Raw genomic sequence first — 16,025 nt, forward strand, 5'->3', positions numbered from 1 at the left:
AGGCGGAGTTGGTCCGCGGAGAGTGTAATGTTCCTGCTCAAGTACGCAATGACCTATTAGTTAGTTAGACTCCAATTATCCCTTGTCTTCCCCCCAATTCTTACAGAGCGGGACAATACTGCTGGGAATACTCTGCAAGCCACGGGACGCAACCAACTCAAGAGCGAGTAACAGGATAGATTGGCTTGCCAGAGATATCTTTCACCTTCGGTATTCTGAGCCGTACCTATAGACACAGGCAGTTGGGTAATCTGTTCTATCGTACTGATTCTTTCCTTGATGGGCACCGTAAGATATAAGAGTCGCACTACCCCGACTTACAGATGCTCTCTCACAGCCCTTGCCTTTTCGTCCATTCCTTCCACTTCTAGCGCAAAGCGAATACATATTGCTTCATATCTAGTTACAAAGATGGCAATAATCAAGCACCTAATTCGCTTCGACACTTATGTGAAGCGGCATCCGTCCCTCACCGCGGAAGAGTTTCACCAGTAAGCTCGGCTCGAAGTCCAGCTACAAGCCATATTGGAAAGCTTGTGCTGACACCGTCGCTCTTTGTCGCTCCCCACAAGCACCTGGACTGCTAGTCACGCTCAGTTGTTGAAGAATTGGTTGGCACGCCATGGCGTATATCGCTAGAACTTGTATGTTCTCCAAAGGCTCACGTCAATTCTCCCACATTATTCCATTACTAATACCGTTTCTCGACCAGTTCCACACCCCACCAGTCATGGCCCAGCAGTACCTGGGCCAGACGCCCGCAGACAGCGATCAGGCAATGGCATTATTTGACGGACACGCGGAGATTGTGTTAGAGAATTGGGAAATTCTGAGCCGCCTGCGTGCAGATCCCTACTATCAAGAGGTGCTGGAGCCGAGCGAGGCTAAATTGATCGATAAGGCTTCTGTTGTAAGAAGAGTGGGATATGAGGAGGTTTGGATGTCGGACGGCAAGGATGCCGACTAAATCAAGCTCGCCATCTCCTCTTCCAGACCCTTGTCTCGGGTCAATCAACCAAGTGTCTTTCATGTTGCATGGTAGTTTAAAGGATACCATCCTATCATCCAGTATGTGATATTCCGGGATAGGTGTAGATTGTCTCACCCTAAGAAGCACACTTAAACTTAGCTGGCATAGTACTTCGTACGTAGTAGGCTGCCAGCCTTGAGTTCGGGCCACATTCCTCGCCTAAGCCTGGTCGGCCCTCTTTAGCGCTCAACGGAACGGGCAAACGATCGGCATGAGATGAGCAGTCTCCGTGAATTGCTTGGGAGGGCTCATTACTGCTAGTTCCATTGGTTCAAATGCAGGGAGCAGGGGTTCACGTAGCGTTGACCAATCTCAAGTGGGAGATCAGATACCATTGTTATGAGAGGGGCTGTGAACGCTGCCGGGTGGAGCCGAAAGGTTAACTCGTCGCCAACTGCCCTGGCAGCCAAGTACCAACATGACAAGTGTTGGCCTCCTTGACTGGCTCAGGACGGGGTTACTACTGTGCTACGGGTATTTCATAAGATGCTCTGGCTTCAAGGGGGCTTTTGAACCAACAGGTGCAGCTTGGGACTACTCAATCACAACCTCAATTATAAGCAACTAGAGCGTAACGCGAAGTTCACAGCCTCTACTTCTCCTGTTTAGTTATTCCTACCTCTTCGACAATATCGCGAGGCGAGTCAAGGGTTGGTTGTCGTGGCTCAGCTTGTCGACGAGGCAGTGGAGCGGGTGGAACAGACCGGGTGCAAAGGCCGCGTCCAGCCCCTTCCGCACCGTTGGATTTGGGATCGCCCGCTGTGCCTTTGCCTTCCTACTTCAGCAACTCGGCCAAAAGCCCTCATAAAGATCGGCACTCTCTTTGTTCGAATGCACCCGGTTGCTTCCTAGCTTATGGACTTCTTTCTGGTGCCCTCTCTTTACGGTCGGTTCTTTAACGGTGTGGATTCCTGCTGCCTGATAGACTAGAATTGGGCACGGGACAAACCAAGTGTACACCGTGATCTTCCATCAATCAGCCATCATTTGTAATATTACCGAGTAGTAGTATTGGGTGGATGGTAGAGCCTCTTAAACACACAGGGCTCTTCATTCAAGCTAATGGCCACACTAAGTTCTCATCCGCAGTCAAAGCTCCCCACGAAGGCTTGTCAATTGCTTGGGCCTCATTTGTTATGAAGCTTCAGTGGAGACACACGTCAATGCCTTCCAGATTCGATTTTATGACCTCTGCCCGGGCGGCAGCTTATATTAAACACGGCGATCCAGCGGTCCAGCTCTCCTGGGCCGTTTACCCTCGCCTCTTACTCTTTGCTTCTGTTACGTCCTGCGCACGATCATGGCAGCCCCTTCATCAGTCAATGCCATTCTAATCACCATCCTACTGGTAAGACCACTGGCACCCACTGCGGCCACAAGAACCAAAAATTTGTTCCAATCTCTGATCCATGCCTTCTAGCTTCCTATTCTCCTGGCCCTGAAGCGGCTTTACTTCCACCCGCTATCTCGGTACAATGGACCGCTTCTCTGGGCATTAACCCGTGTGCCGTATATGCTGGCATTCCGGAATGGCAAGTTGGCGCACAAAATAAAATCGTTTCACGAGGTGTATGGCGAGACCGTTCGCGTTGCCCCGAATGAGGTGTCCTTCATCAACCCCGACACTGTCAAAGACATCTATCAGCGCCGACCGAGCGGCGGCAGTTTCAAGTCACTTCCCAAAGATCCCATCCGCCAGGTACCTCCAAGGCCAGGGCAGCCCATTAGCATCCTCGATGCCGGCGATGCTGACCACACACGACTCCGCAAGGCCTATGCGGCCGCCTTCAGCAGCCAGGCCTTAAGCGCCCAGGAGCCGCTCGTTGCCAGCTACGTCGACAAGATGATCACCCGGATGCAGTCCCAGAGCGAACTAGCTACGCAGAAGGTTGATCTACAAGAGTGGATCAGCTTCTGCACCTTTGATATCGTCTGCAAATTAAGCTTCGGAGAAGATTTCGGCTGTTTGGACAATCAACGCTACCACGAATGGGTGGGCCAACTCGTCTACTCGCTCAAAGCCAAAGTCCAGCTAGCCTCCTGCCGCTTCTATCCCTGGCTGTTTAACTACCTTGTCAAGCGCCTCCCAAAATCTGCGGGTGTGCTCATGGCCCAGCACCAAGCTACAACCAAAGAGAAGGTGAAGCGCCGGTTACAGCAGCTGGAAAGCGATGCCAGTACGGGAGTCAATGATGCGGCAGGGGTTATTAAGCCGGATTTCCTAGCACACCTTGTGCAGCAGCAATCCCGCCGGGAAATCTCAGAAGGCGAGATGGTAGTGAACGCCGCAACTCTCATTGTTGCAGGGAGCCACACACTTCAAACTGCCATCACTGGCATTCTCTTTCACCTCCTTCGAAATCCAACAATAATGGATCGCGTGACAAGCGAGGTGCGCGTTGCATTTCCCTCTGCCGATCAGATAAACGTGTCAACCCTGCTCAGGCTGCCCGTACTAGAAGCAGCGATTAAGGAAGGCATCCGTCTCACCTCCCCGGTGCCCCTGGGGTTGACTCGACTGGTTCCCATTGGGGGCCATACCATCAACGGGGAATATTTTCCAGAGGGGGTAAGTCAATATTGTCACCACCTTTCTCATTACTTGCGTGTCTGCTCTAGCCCAAAGTGGGGAAATCAGACAATTTAGACTCATAGAAGCTAACGATGAGTTACAGACTGTTGTCTCCTACATGCAACGGGCTGCAAATGTCTCCTCACAGAACTATACCGACCCTCAGGCCTTCCACCTTGAGCGCTGGCTCAACTCGCGCCCGCAGGCTTTATCTCCGCCAGATGAACCTTTTGAAAAGGACCGGCGACATGCTACGCAGCCGTTTCTACAAGGCCCGCGGGACTGTATCGGTCAGAATTTGGCCCGCATGGAGATCGTCCTCATTCTTGGCAAAATTCTGTATCACTTTGACGTGCAACCAGAGGAGCCCCTCGGACGCTGGGAGGATCAAGAGACATATGCTGTCTGGGTCAAGACCCCACTGCCAGTGAATCTGAGAACAAGAGAGGACATGACCTGAGTGTATGTTTAGAATCGAATCCAATTGGACATCAATGTATGATGAGGCTGCGGCATTTCTTAAAGCAAAAAACTATTACCTATCTGGACAGATCAATGACGCTGATCATCTGTAGTCCCCACACTTAGGTAGACTTGTTGGTGTGATAGGGATATTCAAAGCGCACGTGAAATACTAGGTTGAGATGACTATGTTCTCATACGATTATGGGCAATGCTCATTACGGATTTGAGCACGTTGCATTTAAGGAACAACTACGATTGGTTCGTTGGCAGCCGATTTGCAGATTATGACCTTATCAATAAGAACGGGCACCGATACTGAGTAGCACAGGAGACGTCCATCACTCAGCTACATAACTGGCTACTGACCAGAGCATATGTGATATTGTCACACTTTATCCAATAAATCATTGGAGGGGCAATAGCAAACTGTGGGATGTGGTATATGGGTCTCAATATGTGTGTAACCAGGTCGGGCCGTTTTGTCTTCAGCCCCTTGCGCGAGAATCGAATCCATGCAACCCAATATTTCCTAATCGGGTAATATTACATCAGTAGTTACTAGAACAAGGGTCTTACGCGGCCAGCAGATTAGATGTAATTACTATCAATTTCCCAGTACTATCCGCGACAGTCACAGCGTTATCGGACAGAGGTCACTGTCTAGTGAGTGGCCTCGTGTTTCGCAACATGACCAGAGATGTGGTCAGTAAGTTGTACTGATTAGAGCGTTACATGAATCCTTTATCGGATTTCGCCGTATAGCTTACACTCTTATGCTATCTACTAAATGTACGAAAATCTTCAACATTAAATCGATAAACACATAAAGGCGAGGTATTTTGTACGTATTGTGGCGGTTTTCCTACCTATAATAATTGTAGTAGCTTGATAAGGGATGAGATGTTCTGTCTTGGGAAATGAATATATCGTGAGCTCCCCGACTCCCAAGACCAGCTCCGTGGACATTGGAACATAACGTTCAGCTTGACTTGCTACATCCTGATATATGTTCATGTTCCTCGAATTCGAATCAGGTCCATGCTCAGGACACTAGCGCATCCCAGACCTCATTGTTAGCCGTCCACTTGCATTACCTTTCGCATGGACGCCTGTTCACCAGTGAAAGATGACTCGTTAACAGTTAATACAGATTCTTTCTTCGGGGCGGAGTGTTGATATTCGATGCGTGATGGAGAAACATCCCTAACACATGGAATGTATCGGTGTTTCAATGCCTTCCGGCCACGGTCGGCGTGACCTGCAGGTTTCGCTTATGCATTAGGTATTGGGCGATAGCTAGCTAGTTTACCGCCATAGTTTCAACCAACAGCCGAGGAAGATCTTGGTAAACAGGCTTGCTTCTATCAGTGTGGCGTTTCAACTTCATCCATTTCAACATGCCAGTAGTCGTTGGCTCAATGCACATACATGATATTTCTGCATGGGACTTTAGTCACGGACTTCCGTTTCCCAAGTAGCTCGTTGACCCTGCAATTTGGCCAGGGCTCCAGTTTCGGCAGATAGTCCCACGTTCTCACCGAGGATCCCAACAACGCTCCCTCAGTAAGACAGGTCAGGAAAAGACAAAGAGTTTATTATGCATGTATCTGCATTCTCCGATGAGCAAGACTTGACTCTTTGGATGACGAATCCTTTAGGTTCCCGACGCTTGAAAAATAATGCCTGTGGCATAAATCTTGACAATCGCCGCTGACAAGTCACACAGTAGGCAAAGTATTTAGTTAGCCGGCGTGTGGGAAAGCCCGGAAAATGTTGTCTACGAAGGGACAGGGAAGTATGTAAGAGCCTACTGCTGGCAAGGACCTATTCTTGATTCTTGTCCATTGGGGCAATGATTGACCCAAGGTTCCTTATCAGTCGGATCCGACTGATACGAACCATCTCCGGCCAGATCATTCAAAAGGGGTTCGGTATTTTGGGATACACTGGAAAGGCCCACATTGACCAATGATGGGAGCAATATCAATGCCTGCTTTATTATGAGATAATAATCAATCTCTACCTTACGCCTATCCCGTTACCCAAAGGGGGGGCTATGTGTGTCTTTTGTCTTTAACCAAGGCCGACCGGAGTTCGCTCCGATCAAAGCGGCCATATCCGCGCCAGAAACCTTCAATTTCTGCGGTAGTCATTTCCTCGACACATAATGCATCGTGGTTTAATTGACACATCGCTTTCGTATCTAGGCCATCAAGTAGAAAAGAGTGGCTTAATGTTACAGGCTGTCATCTTTTAAGGAAGTCTTACATTGTTTCTCAAAGTCTGGGAAGTCAAGACACTCGATAAGCTCATTGTGAGACCCCTGTACATTATCCCCAGTATATACCTTTCGTTGGCTCCGTAACTCGATATTACTATCGAGAAGGAGGCCGTGTCTATGCTTTGTTTTATTAACCGAATCCGTCTATTCTATCGCCACATCTTGCCGTAATGATCCATCCATGTTTTAAGCCAATCGTTTGTCAAGCTGCTTCCGACTGTCCTGCTGTAGCTGTTCGAGAGATTTTAAGACTCGAAGGTGCTCTTTCTTAAGGGCCTCGAACCCGTCGTCGAGCTGCTTGTGCCATGGATACAGGACAAAAACTTGGAATGCGAGTGCCGACGATGCCACCACAAAGTTTGTCAATGATATTCCGCGCGTCACAATCATCTTGCTGTCTTCGTAAACCGTTAGAATAGGCCTTTTCTTAAATGTTTGCCTCGCAGATAGAGGACTTACATTAGACTGAAGACCTTGGACGTATGCAGCCCAATGGGGGTGGATGGGTTTGATCAAGAGGCAGAAGAGTTCAAATCATAGAACACAATTGTCCTTCGGAAGAGTGGTATCAAATGACTGAGGGAAAAGAAAAGAGATGCAAAATAGAATAAGAGGCGATTTTGAACCAAGGGTGTTCGGCCGCCCCTTTGAACTCCCTCGACAATATCGGAGAACTAGCCGATCCCTAGTCCCGATTAGTGGTTAGTCACTGGTGGCTGTATCTGCGCATTCCCGAAGATGATCCTCGGGCATTGAGCACACTGTGGGTACGCGATTTAGGTACTTTAGCTCTGTACTGGCTGCTGATTGACGTGTATATGATTGTTTCTGCCAATGAACATTCAAGGCACTCCGATCGAATTCTTCCAAGAGTGCCTTCCTATTTATCAGTCAAAGCTGAACTACGTTTGTAGTTAATAACTCGGTTGATGTGTTGTCAGACCAAGTTTTAGGTGTCCAGGTAGCAGTCGGTTGATTCAGGTCGAAAGACTGCACTGGGGTATATACTATAAATATATTCGTCTACAGTAATAAAGCCTGCTAGTTATCCATCAAAGAACAGAGCCAGCACTAAGTGATACTGGGTCAGTCTAATGTGAACATTATGCAATTGCAGAAAACCAACGGATATCTGCCGTCGATAGTATCAGAGCTTCAATAGTTCATATGGTTATGACAGTGGCTGGGTAACTAGATTTTGCGGTGCCTCATCTTTAGGGGCCATCGTAGATGACCATTGAAGCCCGCCCGGACAGATGACAGTATGTTACCACAATGACAGTATCTTCAATTAGACTGGCAAACTACCTGGTCAGATGTTTGTTTGCCACATATAAACCGTGTTCCTTTTCTTCCCGGAGTAAACCTTTTCGCTCTTAGGCTTGCAAACCATATCCCCGGAATCTCTACAGAAAATATTACGACTTTTTAGAATAAGAACTGTAAATAAGTATATAATAACTTATTATATCATAATTTAATTACTGAAAGATTCTTCCAGTTATAATATAATAAAACCCTAATAAACCCTGGGTATCAATAGTCATATACTCTCCCTAAATGCTACTAGATGTCTAGAACCCTAATAGAAACCCCACACATAAATTTTCCTACTGCTAGACTACCCCGAACGACTCGATCCAGCATGAACTTAGAAGTAGTCAAAGTCACAGTTTCTATATACTGACAGCATAGCTTAAATCTATTTCTTCCAAACTAATAATGTGACACGCAGTGGCTTCTCCCTAGCGTCAACCTAAGCATGCAGGAAGAGGATCATACTGAGCAATCTAGGTACCAATAATCTAAGTATCAGATCCCTCGCTGTAGACATATTCTTTATCTTGGGTAACGCCAATCAGAATTACATTGCCTCATCATGCATCATTATTTTGCGATCCCCGCATGCCTGAAAGGTTAATGGCTAGTTGTTCATTGTACTTCTGACGATGCATCTGGCCTTTGCTGATTGGCTTGGAGGTGTTATACTACGAAGGATCTGGAATTCCCTGGAAATCTTCAAGTAAACCAGCTACCTACAAATATTTGAATTGCAGCTCTAGGTATAAGTAGCAGGTAAAATATTCTTAGTTTCGTAAGATAGGGAGCGCGCGGGAGCATATTGATGGGTATAATACTTTGTCGGACGCAGTCACGGTTGAGGTGATGTTCATACTACTAAAATAGGTAGTAACGAAAAACATGTGCAGGCATGAAAGCCGACCTGTATGTGATTGAGATGCACAGACGCATGAAAGTCATCTATATACATTCAGTTTCCATTTGTGTGAACACCCAAACTCCCATTATACGGCCATGTTCGATTCTATATTGATAATCAAATGCCATTGTAGGAAGTTTGGTAGTACCGTTAGCATATACTCATGGTTACCGCTCACCTCGATAGCATGCAAGTTGGCAATACGTCAAGGAAATGCTGCATTTAGCGGCCACGGGATAGAATATCAGCTAACCCCATTGACCCTAGGCTTCGGAGTGACGAATGACGACAGCAGGAAGGTTGGATTGCTCATTTGTCCTCCCGCCGACTGGCTAGCGGGGATTGATAGACCCACAGCTTCCAACAGTGGCAACCATTTAGTATTGAATGCATCCTCACATCCGGTAAAATATATATGAAGCAACGCTCGTTGACCAGCAGTATATGAATTCCTAAGAGCACCGCTGCTTTCGCCCACCAAAATGTCATTTTTCGACGCCGAAAAGCTGCAATCCGGCAGTACGCCGAGACCAGTTCCTCCAGCTGGTCCTATGGATGGAGAGTTAGAGGATATTAGACCGAATCGACTCGCTCGAAAATTGTCCCCTAGACAAGTTCAGATGATTGCCATTGGGGGTACTATAGGAACAGGGCTATACTTGGGAACAGGCGAGGCGCTGGCAACTGGAGGACCCGCGTCGATACTGTTGGCATATACCATTTGCGGTGGCATTGTTTTCCTTACCATGCTCTCTTTGGGAGAGATGGTAGCATTCATGCCTGTTGCAGGCTCGTTTTGCACCTTTTCAGGGTATGCCAAGCATCAACTAAAGCGCCGTTCTCGGTTTTCTTGCTGATATTGACCAGGCGTTTCGTCGATGATGCACTTGGATTCGCTTTAACGTGGAATTACTGGGCAAATGACGCTGTCTCCACAGCTTCAGACATTATAGCATTGCAGGTCTTGCTGGCATATTGGACGAAGCATTTCCCTGGCTGGGGCTTAAGCCTCATTTGCCTTGTGCTTGTTCTGACCCTGAATATCTGCTCAGTCAGGGTCTTTGGAGAGGTATCTTGGTGATAACGAAGAGTGAGATGTGACATTATGTTAACCATCCCTCCAGATCGAATACTGGCTGTCATTACTGAAAGTCGTGACCATCATTGTATGTGCGCAAGCCCGTCATTTACATCCGTGCCTCCATCTTATGTCATTCAGGTCTTCATCATTGTCGGGATTGCTGTGAACTGTGGCGCTAATACTGATCATACATACCTGGGCGCTAAATACTTCTACACCGGGGACGCGCCCTTTGTCGGGGAAATTGGAGGCTTCGCTTCCGTTTTTGTGACAGCTTCCTTCGCTTAGTAACACTCACATGCATGGCCCAAGCAGATTTGAATTATGATCGCTGATATCAAGTATTAGTGGCGGAACCGAAAATGTGGCCGTTACAGCTGGCGAGACACGGGATCCATCTCAAACCTATCCTCGTGTCATCCGCAATGTCTTCTGGCGCATTCTTCTCTTCTACGTGGTATCTATCATCATCATCGGTCTCGATATTCCTTACAACTATCCTGGCTTATCGACAGAGAGTGCTTCCACCAGCCCTTTCACTATTGTCTTCGACAAAGCCGGCAGTACCGTGGCGGGCAGCTTTATAAATGCTGTAATCATGACCAGTGCAATATCTGCTGCCAATCACGCCCTCTTCGCTGGCGCACGCCTTCTCTACACCCTTGCCATTACCGGTCACACTCCCGGTTCTCGTTTCTTGGGCCACCTCAACCGATTCAATGTCCCATGGGTGTCAGTCCTTTCGACCGCAGCTATCAGTGCCCTCTGTTTCGGGGCAAGTAAGATTGGTGCCGGTCAGGTCTGGTCGTGGCTGCAGAACCTGGTGGGGGGGTCAAACCAGATATCATGGTTCTTCATCTGCCTGACTTCGCTGCGTTTCTGGTCCGCTGTGCGACATCAAAGCCTCGAACACCTGCTACCTTTCAAAAATGTCACGTATCCGTGGGGCCCGGCGCTCGCAGCCGGGTTGAATCTCTTTCTGGTACTCGTACAGGGCTGGAAATCCTTTAGTCCGAAATTCGATGCCGCTGGGTTTGTATCATACTATATTGAGATCCCAATCATGGGCTCCCTTTTCTTGATTTGGAAGCTTTACAAGAGAACCAAGCTTGTTCCTCTTGGTGAGATTGACTTGGAAACAGACCGATATCAGCGGGAAGATAACGTTGATGATCGCGGCTTGCATGTCTCCGAGGGATGTCCGAACACCGGTCGGCTAAGGTGTGTGTCATGGTCGTTAGCTTTCTTCAAAGCAGTCAGAAACTGGATGTTTTGAAAGATTTGATCAATGTTAGGCGAGTAATGATCAAATAGATACAATGGTTATAGCCTAATATATTACAACAAGGTATCGGAAGACTGAGAGATCGAATAGTAAAGCTCCGCTTCCCACACTGATCAAGACTTACATGCCAAGATACCCTAATGTGTAAATTAATAAACAGCAGCGAGCTGTGGTACCTGTGCAATAGAAAAAGGCCAGTAAACTAGTATCAAGGCCCCTAGTTAACCCTTGAGTGGCAGTAGAATCCGCCAATGCAATCTGCAGACAAGGAACCGATGTTGTACTCTTCGTTAAGATTCTACCATGTGTGACATCCACGTCATTTCGTTGGTAAATACAGCTCGCCACACATAAGCCCTACGAGCTGACGCGAAAGGAATGCATACCTGATCATAATCAATGTACTATCAGTATGGAAGTGCGTTTCATTGATTTAGCGACGGGTGGCCAGCAAGATTGTGCCAGAAACTGAGCTCAAATTCTTGGAGGTTGGTATTGTCCCATAACCACCAGGATCCATCATCTAGAGTTTCCCTTTGCTCGGAAGCAGTTGGATGTTCAATTTGATTATCTGAAGCGACCATCGTATTGTCCGAGGAAGGCGTCATCATCCGATCCAGGATAGCCTTTATAGTTTGGGTCGCGCGAGCTAGCAAGGCATAGTTGGGTGAGTCTATGTATACTAAGGTTCCGCGTTCAATTTCTGCGGCAAGGATGCTTAGTTCTTGGAATATCTTGGAAAAGCTTGTTGTGAAGCTCTGGATGGCAAATGAGCGTTTGACAAGAGTTAGACAAATCATTCCCGCAGCGGACAAGCCGTAGTATGCGACCTTTAAAGTCAATCTCGTTAGACAAGATATTACTAATTTGGATGTCAACGGAACACACCTTCCATACGAGCGATGTACCAGAGTTCACTATCTGGTCTTTGAGAAGAATGGTTTCTACAACAAGGCCCAGCATCTTCAAGGAAACATCGAGCAAGTCCGAGTCGGGCTCCGTAGACATAGGGCGGACTAATGCAAGTCTCAGAAGGAATTGAACATGTAGGTAGTTCAACTTCATATTAACCATGAAGTCTCGTTCTACTGGTCGTCGATCACAGGCTTTAAGGCTACATTCCAGCCGGCAGCTTCGAGGTACCGCAAGCCATTGGGCCTGGATATCCGCCTCTATCAGCCTTACGGGGGTCAGTACCACACTAAGGGTTATTAACACGGAACACTCAACCTACCATGCTCTTCGGGCCCTTTCATCATAATTGTCCTCGGTGAACAGGTCCAATATATCATCCTTCAGAATGGCACAGAGACCAGCCCATCTCGAATCAGTAGCAAAGTCCAGCTTTTGAGTATGAAGCCAAACTGCTGGGCTGCGGGATGCCTCGTGTGAATCCGCATCATGATCACCCGGTAGGTAAAAATGACAGAATTTACGTAGGATTCGAGGTGGGCGGCCAAGAAAAATGGAAACATTTTTGTCGGCAGAGTATGTTCGACAGAAGGCGGCCTGGCGCAGATCTCGTAGGAATGCGGGGGCTGCACGAAAAGATTCTGTTTGTTGTTGGTGGTAACCAAGGGCAAAAAGAGCCGCTGCGACATCCCCCAGTTTCCTCCAAGACAGGTAGCCTGGAATCATATCAAATCAGTATCTAGTATAAAATGTGTAGTTGAAGGTGTTTTTTTTTTTTTTTTTTGGGGGGGGTGGGGAATCGAAATCACATACTTTGGTCGCCATCAACCTGCGAATGAGATATGAAGTTTTCATATGTTAAGAAAAGTTGAATGTCATTCATACAGTCAAGGGGTAAACATAGATCCAAGAACCGATCCGAGAATGAGAGTGTCAACTTCTGAATTCTACGACGCTGTTGCTCCGAGCCATACATTGGTTCTGCATAAGTCAAGTCAATAGAGGCTCGACAGACAGCGGTACAAAAAAGACCCAAGGTCTCCCATCGCGCATGAGGCCCACAAAAGTTAGCACAGTATTCGTCCAATGTCGTGTCATGGTTGAGATGGAGAGGGCAGCGGGAATTGTAGAAGAGGCGCTTGGAAATAGTCGTTGCCGATGCATGTGTTCCATCAAAGTTTGAGATTAGGTGAGAAGTTGTAGATGCGCAGGGTGTAGTCAACGGGCCAGCTAAAGCAAGATTGGTCCCCGTGGCTATCCATCTTCTGAAAAGCTGAGTAAACTGCGGAATCAATGAGTCTCGGTGCAGTTCGAGAATTAGTTCGGCACCTTTGGCGATACAGGTATCGTCGAAGATATAGTCATCGGCCGGATTTGGGTGTGAGTTGCATTCAGTCGTGGGGCCCGTTTCTGCGGTCTTCTGGATTTGCAATTGATCGAAGAACGTTGTATGACTCGACGAGCCTAGATAGCCTGGGTTGGGGTATTGGAAAGCTGCTGGAGGGTTGACAGTTTCATCGGCCGTGACTCCAGAATGATGAGCCTGATTATTCTCTTGACTTCGCCAGTTTGCAGCCCGAGTAGATGGTCTTTTGAAAGGTCGTGAACGATAGGTACAATCAGCACCTCGGCCACGCTCCCTGCACCGTGAGCAAACCGGTTTGTCATGATCGCAGCGCAGCTTTATCGCTCGGCATGGATCACAGGCAGGGAGTTTGCCAGATTTCACTGTTAGTCGATTTGATGATGTCGGAGTCGGCATCCTGGGGCATTGGTGACTGCAAGTTTCTGCACCGAATGCCACACCGCCCGCTGTGCGATGTTTTCCTCTCCGGTGGAAGCGGGTGTGATTTGTGAGACTCCGAATTTTACTCCGACTCCGAAACTAGCGTCTTGCGAGCATTCAATGGAGCTGTGGGATAGAAGGCCTACTTAACATCATCGGTATAAAGTAATCACATAATTTTTCTCCATAATCACGAAATCATTGCGCTCTGATACTAAAATGTTCAAGCCTAACGGCCAATTGCAACGCACCTGTTTGTTATGACTCAAAAAGGTTCATATAAGTAGGTCTTGGCTATGGGCAGGGAGTCAACGAAAGACTCGACGGGATCATGACTAATTAATCAAGGACCAACAAATTAGCATCTGAGTGGGCAACGTCTTCATCAACCTTTTTGACATTATGGCGACTCACACGAGACGGTGGTAATTGATAGGGTTTAAACTGGACTGATATTCTATTATCAAATTTCAAGGAGTCAACTCATCAGATGAGCGGGTCCTCTACACGTACGCCAGCGCAAAGATCTTGGAACGCCGACAGTGACGCCGACACTCCGATACTGACCCCGACATGCCGCAGTTGTCATTCCTTACAGAGAACTGCTTTCTAAGTCCAACCATTCGACAGTTCTCTTAGATAGCCCTACATGATCGCAAATGAGGTAGCCCGGCTTCACAATGTACTATCACGCCATACATCTCCCTGAGTAATATAAAACTCAGTGTCCTTAGATGCAACACCTGTCACGTCTCTATCCACATCGGTTTTCTGCACTCCTGCGTGCCTTGAACACCTAGTCTTATGTCGCCCACCATGGTTGCCTCTACTATTTCCCAGCAGGCTGATATTGACTACATGCCTGATCATGACAAATATCTGGCGCGTAGTAAGCGCAGACAAGAAACCGAAGAGCTGGCTATGCATCTTCCTGAGGGTTTCCCTACACAGCTGTCAGGTGACCTAGTGTGGGATGCAAGAACCATTGCTGATAGATATGATTGGAACTATCAACTCAGCACTGGGGATATTTCTGAAATAGATGGGGCTCTCCGATACTTCCAGTGTATGTGATTATTTCCCATGCTTCCTGGACCATGGGCTCCAAGTCATTCTAATCTCTATCAGCCTTAGGAAAGCCAATGGGCGAAATCTGTCCGAACACCTTCCCACTGCCAAAGTTGCATACTACATTGCGCGATATCTCGAAGCAGGTTCACGAAGGCCATGGCTTCAAAGTCATCCGGGGTCTGCCAGTCGATAAGTACACACGCGAAGAGAACGTTATAATTTACACTGGTCTTTCATCACACGTCGCCCCTATCCGCGGTCGCCAGGATAGTAAGTGGCAAGGGAGGCCAGCTGACGTTATGATAGCTCATGTCAAGGATCTGAGTCAATCATGCAACTCCCAGGACATCCCTGGTCCGGTGGTGACGGCTGACAAGCAAGTGTTCCACACGGATGCTGGTGATGTCATCGCCCTCTTCTGTCTCAGTGAGGGTGCTTGGGGTGGTGAGAGTTACCTTGCCAGTACCTGCCATGTGTACAATGTCCTAGCTGCTACACGACCAGACCTGATCAAGACGCTGTCTGAGCCTTGGCCGTTCGATGAGTGAGTCCACTGCTACAGAAGGCCATAGATTTTCCGGTGAAAGGAACTAATAAGGTTTGTCTGCATTTAGCTTCGCGCCGACGGGCGATGTATACAAGCTACGGCCGCTTCTCTACTACCAGTCTGCCACCGGGAAAGATCCAGAGCGATTGATGATTCAGTATTCGCGGCGAAACCTGACAGGGTACATGGACTGCAAGCGATCGGCCCACATACCGCCACTCACCGAGGCCCAGGCAGAAGCCCTTGACGCGATCCATTTCACTGCTGAGGCTCATTCCATTTCTTTGGATTTTCGCAAGGGCGACATTCAGTTTGCCAATAACTTGAGCATTTTACACGCCAGGGGTGCCTTCACCGACTCCAACGAGAAACAGTAAGTATCTTGTCCTCGAGATGCTTGGTAGAAAAGAAGAGCTGACTATTCTTTCTCGACAGACGACACCTCCTGCGCCTTTGGCTACGTGACCCAGAATATGAGTGGAAGAAGCCCTCTGGGTTGAAAGAGCGATTTGATCGGGTTTATGACGGCGTAACCGTTGAGAACTCTGTCTACCCGCTGGAAGCTACCATACGTAGTAGCAACGTAGCTACATAGAGAACACAAACTTACAATAGTGTCGTGGAAAATAGTATCTCACATGAGCTTGTGATGCGCTCACAGACGCGATACTGCCGATAAGAAAATACCAAAATATACTCCATATAGCGAAATATTGTCTACTCGAATTTATGTATTAGACGATCATTGACCTGTCAATTCAAGGCATCGTATAA

General features: G+C 47.7%; 7 protein-coding genes across 7 annotated transcripts; 5 read left to right on the top strand and 2 right to left on the bottom strand.

Annotated features, from left to right (window-relative positions):
* The first annotated feature begins 154 nt into the window (after positions 1 to 154).
* On the top strand, positions 155 to 759 carry BO83DRAFT_28297 (uncharacterized protein). Its single transcript, XM_025527100.1, has 3 exons — positions 155 to 491; positions 573 to 644; positions 713 to 759. Exons 1-2 carry the CDS (start codon positions 280 to 282, stop codon positions 637 to 639), a joined length of 279 nt encoding a protein of 92 aa, XP_025388692.1. The 5' UTR covers positions 155 to 279; the 3' UTR covers positions 640 to 644; positions 713 to 759.
* Positions 253 to 1,145, top strand: BO83DRAFT_378298 (uncharacterized protein). Its single transcript, XM_025531214.1, has one exon. The coding sequence runs from the start codon at positions 731 to 733 to the stop codon at positions 965 to 967; it is 237 nt and encodes a 78-aa protein (XP_025388693.1). The 5' UTR covers positions 253 to 730; the 3' UTR covers positions 968 to 1,145.
* Positions 1,146 to 1,830: 685 nt separating this feature from the next.
* On the top strand, positions 1,831 to 4,227 carry BO83DRAFT_378299 (cytochrome P450). The gene is made up of 3 exons (XM_025531215.1): positions 1,831 to 2,378; positions 2,451 to 3,599; positions 3,706 to 4,227. Exons 1-3 carry the CDS (start codon positions 2,331 to 2,333, stop codon positions 4,060 to 4,062), a joined length of 1,554 nt encoding a protein of 517 aa, XP_025388694.1. The 5' UTR covers positions 1,831 to 2,330; the 3' UTR covers positions 4,063 to 4,227.
* Positions 4,228 to 6,176: 1,949 nt separating this feature from the next.
* On the bottom strand, positions 6,177 to 6,921 carry BO83DRAFT_378300 (uncharacterized protein). Its single transcript, XM_025531216.1, has 2 exons — positions 6,808 to 6,921; positions 6,177 to 6,746 (listed from the first exon to the last, which is right to left on the bottom strand). Exon 2 carries the CDS (start codon positions 6,736 to 6,738, stop codon positions 6,535 to 6,537), a length of 204 nt encoding a protein of 67 aa, XP_025388695.1. The 5' UTR covers positions 6,739 to 6,746; positions 6,808 to 6,921; the 3' UTR covers positions 6,177 to 6,534.
* Positions 6,922 to 9,051: 2,130 nt separating this feature from the next.
* Positions 9,052 to 10,950, top strand: BO83DRAFT_444866 (uncharacterized protein; the record flags this gene model as incomplete). The annotated part of the gene is made up of 5 exons (XM_025536523.1): positions 9,052 to 9,380; positions 9,437 to 9,638; positions 9,694 to 9,735; positions 9,789 to 9,937; positions 9,999 to 10,950. The coding sequence occupies 5 exons, from the start codon at positions 9,052 to 9,054 to the stop codon at positions 10,924 to 10,926; spliced, it is 1,650 nt and encodes a 549-aa protein (XP_025388696.1). The 3' UTR covers positions 10,927 to 10,950.
* Positions 10,951 to 11,253: 303 nt separating this feature from the next.
* BO83DRAFT_360499 (Zn(II)2Cys6 transcription factor) lies at positions 11,254 to 13,660 on the bottom strand. The gene is made up of 4 exons (XM_025529406.1): positions 12,661 to 13,660; positions 12,170 to 12,563; positions 11,824 to 12,115; positions 11,254 to 11,765 (listed from the first exon to the last, which is right to left on the bottom strand). Exons 1-4 carry the CDS (start codon positions 13,607 to 13,609, stop codon positions 11,361 to 11,363), a joined length of 2,040 nt encoding a protein of 679 aa, XP_025388697.1. The 5' UTR covers positions 13,610 to 13,660; the 3' UTR covers positions 11,254 to 11,360.
* Positions 13,661 to 14,404: 744 nt separating this feature from the next.
* On the top strand, positions 14,405 to 15,894 carry BO83DRAFT_378301 (TauD/TfdA family dioxygenase). Its single transcript, XM_025531217.1, has 4 exons — positions 14,405 to 14,699; positions 14,762 to 15,248; positions 15,319 to 15,624; positions 15,687 to 15,894. Exons 1-4 carry the CDS (start codon positions 14,450 to 14,452, stop codon positions 15,844 to 15,846), a joined length of 1,203 nt encoding a protein of 400 aa, XP_025388698.1. The 5' UTR covers positions 14,405 to 14,449; the 3' UTR covers positions 15,847 to 15,894.
* Positions 15,895 to 16,025: the final 131 nt, after the last annotated feature.

The sequence above is a fragment of the Aspergillus eucalypticola genome, assembly GCF_003184535.1.
Source record: "Aspergillus eucalypticola CBS 122712 chromosome Unknown BO83scaffold_11, whole genome shotgun sequence".
In the NCBI taxonomy this organism is placed as follows: domain Eukaryota; kingdom Fungi; phylum Ascomycota; class Eurotiomycetes; order Eurotiales; family Aspergillaceae; genus Aspergillus; species Aspergillus eucalypticola.

Excerpts from the sequence above, each read along its gene's own strand:
- BO83DRAFT_28297 (XM_025527100.1), top strand. The coding sequence starts at position 280 with ATGGGCACCGTAAGATATAAGAGTCGCACTACCCCGACTTACAGATGC. Across the intron at positions 492-572 it reads ACCGCGGAAGAGTTTCACCA|CACCTGGACTGCTAGTCACG; the intron begins GTAAGCTCGGCT and ends GCTCCCCACAAG.
- BO83DRAFT_378298 (XM_025531214.1), top strand. The coding sequence starts at position 731 with ATGGCCCAGCAGTACCTGGGCCAGACGCCCGCAGACAGCGATCAGGCA.
- BO83DRAFT_378299 (XM_025531215.1), top strand. The coding sequence starts at position 2,331 with ATGGCAGCCCCTTCATCAGTCAATGCCATTCTAATCACCATCCTACTG. Across the intron at positions 2,379-2,450 it reads TTCTAATCACCATCCTACTG|CTTCCTATTCTCCTGGCCCT; the intron begins GTAAGACCACTG and ends CATGCCTTCTAG. Across the intron at positions 3,600-3,705 it reads GGGAATATTTTCCAGAGGGG|ACTGTTGTCTCCTACATGCA; the intron begins GTAAGTCAATAT and ends GATGAGTTACAG.
- BO83DRAFT_378300 (XM_025531216.1), bottom strand. The coding sequence starts at position 6,738 with ATGATTGTGACGCGCGGAATATCATTGACAAACTTTGTGGTGGCATCG.
- BO83DRAFT_360499 (XM_025529406.1), bottom strand. The coding sequence starts at position 13,609 with ATGCCGACTCCGACATCATCAAATCGACTAACAGTGAAATCTGGCAAA. Across the intron at positions 12,116-12,169 it reads GAAAGGGCCCGAAGAGCATG|GCTGATAGAGGCGGATATCC; the intron begins GTAGGTTGAGTG and ends GACCCCCGTAAG. Across the intron at positions 11,766-11,823 it reads GTACATCGCTCGTATGGAAG|GTCGCATACTACGGCTTGTC; the intron begins GTGTGTTCCGTT and ends TTGACTTTAAAG.
- BO83DRAFT_378301 (XM_025531217.1), top strand. The coding sequence starts at position 14,450 with ATGGTTGCCTCTACTATTTCCCAGCAGGCTGATATTGACTACATGCCT. Across the intron at positions 14,700-14,761 it reads GGCTCTCCGATACTTCCAGT|CCTTAGGAAAGCCAATGGGC; the intron begins GTATGTGATTAT and ends AATCTCTATCAG. Across the intron at positions 15,249-15,318 it reads GAGCCTTGGCCGTTCGATGA|CTTCGCGCCGACGGGCGATG; the intron begins GTGAGTCCACTG and ends GTCTGCATTTAG.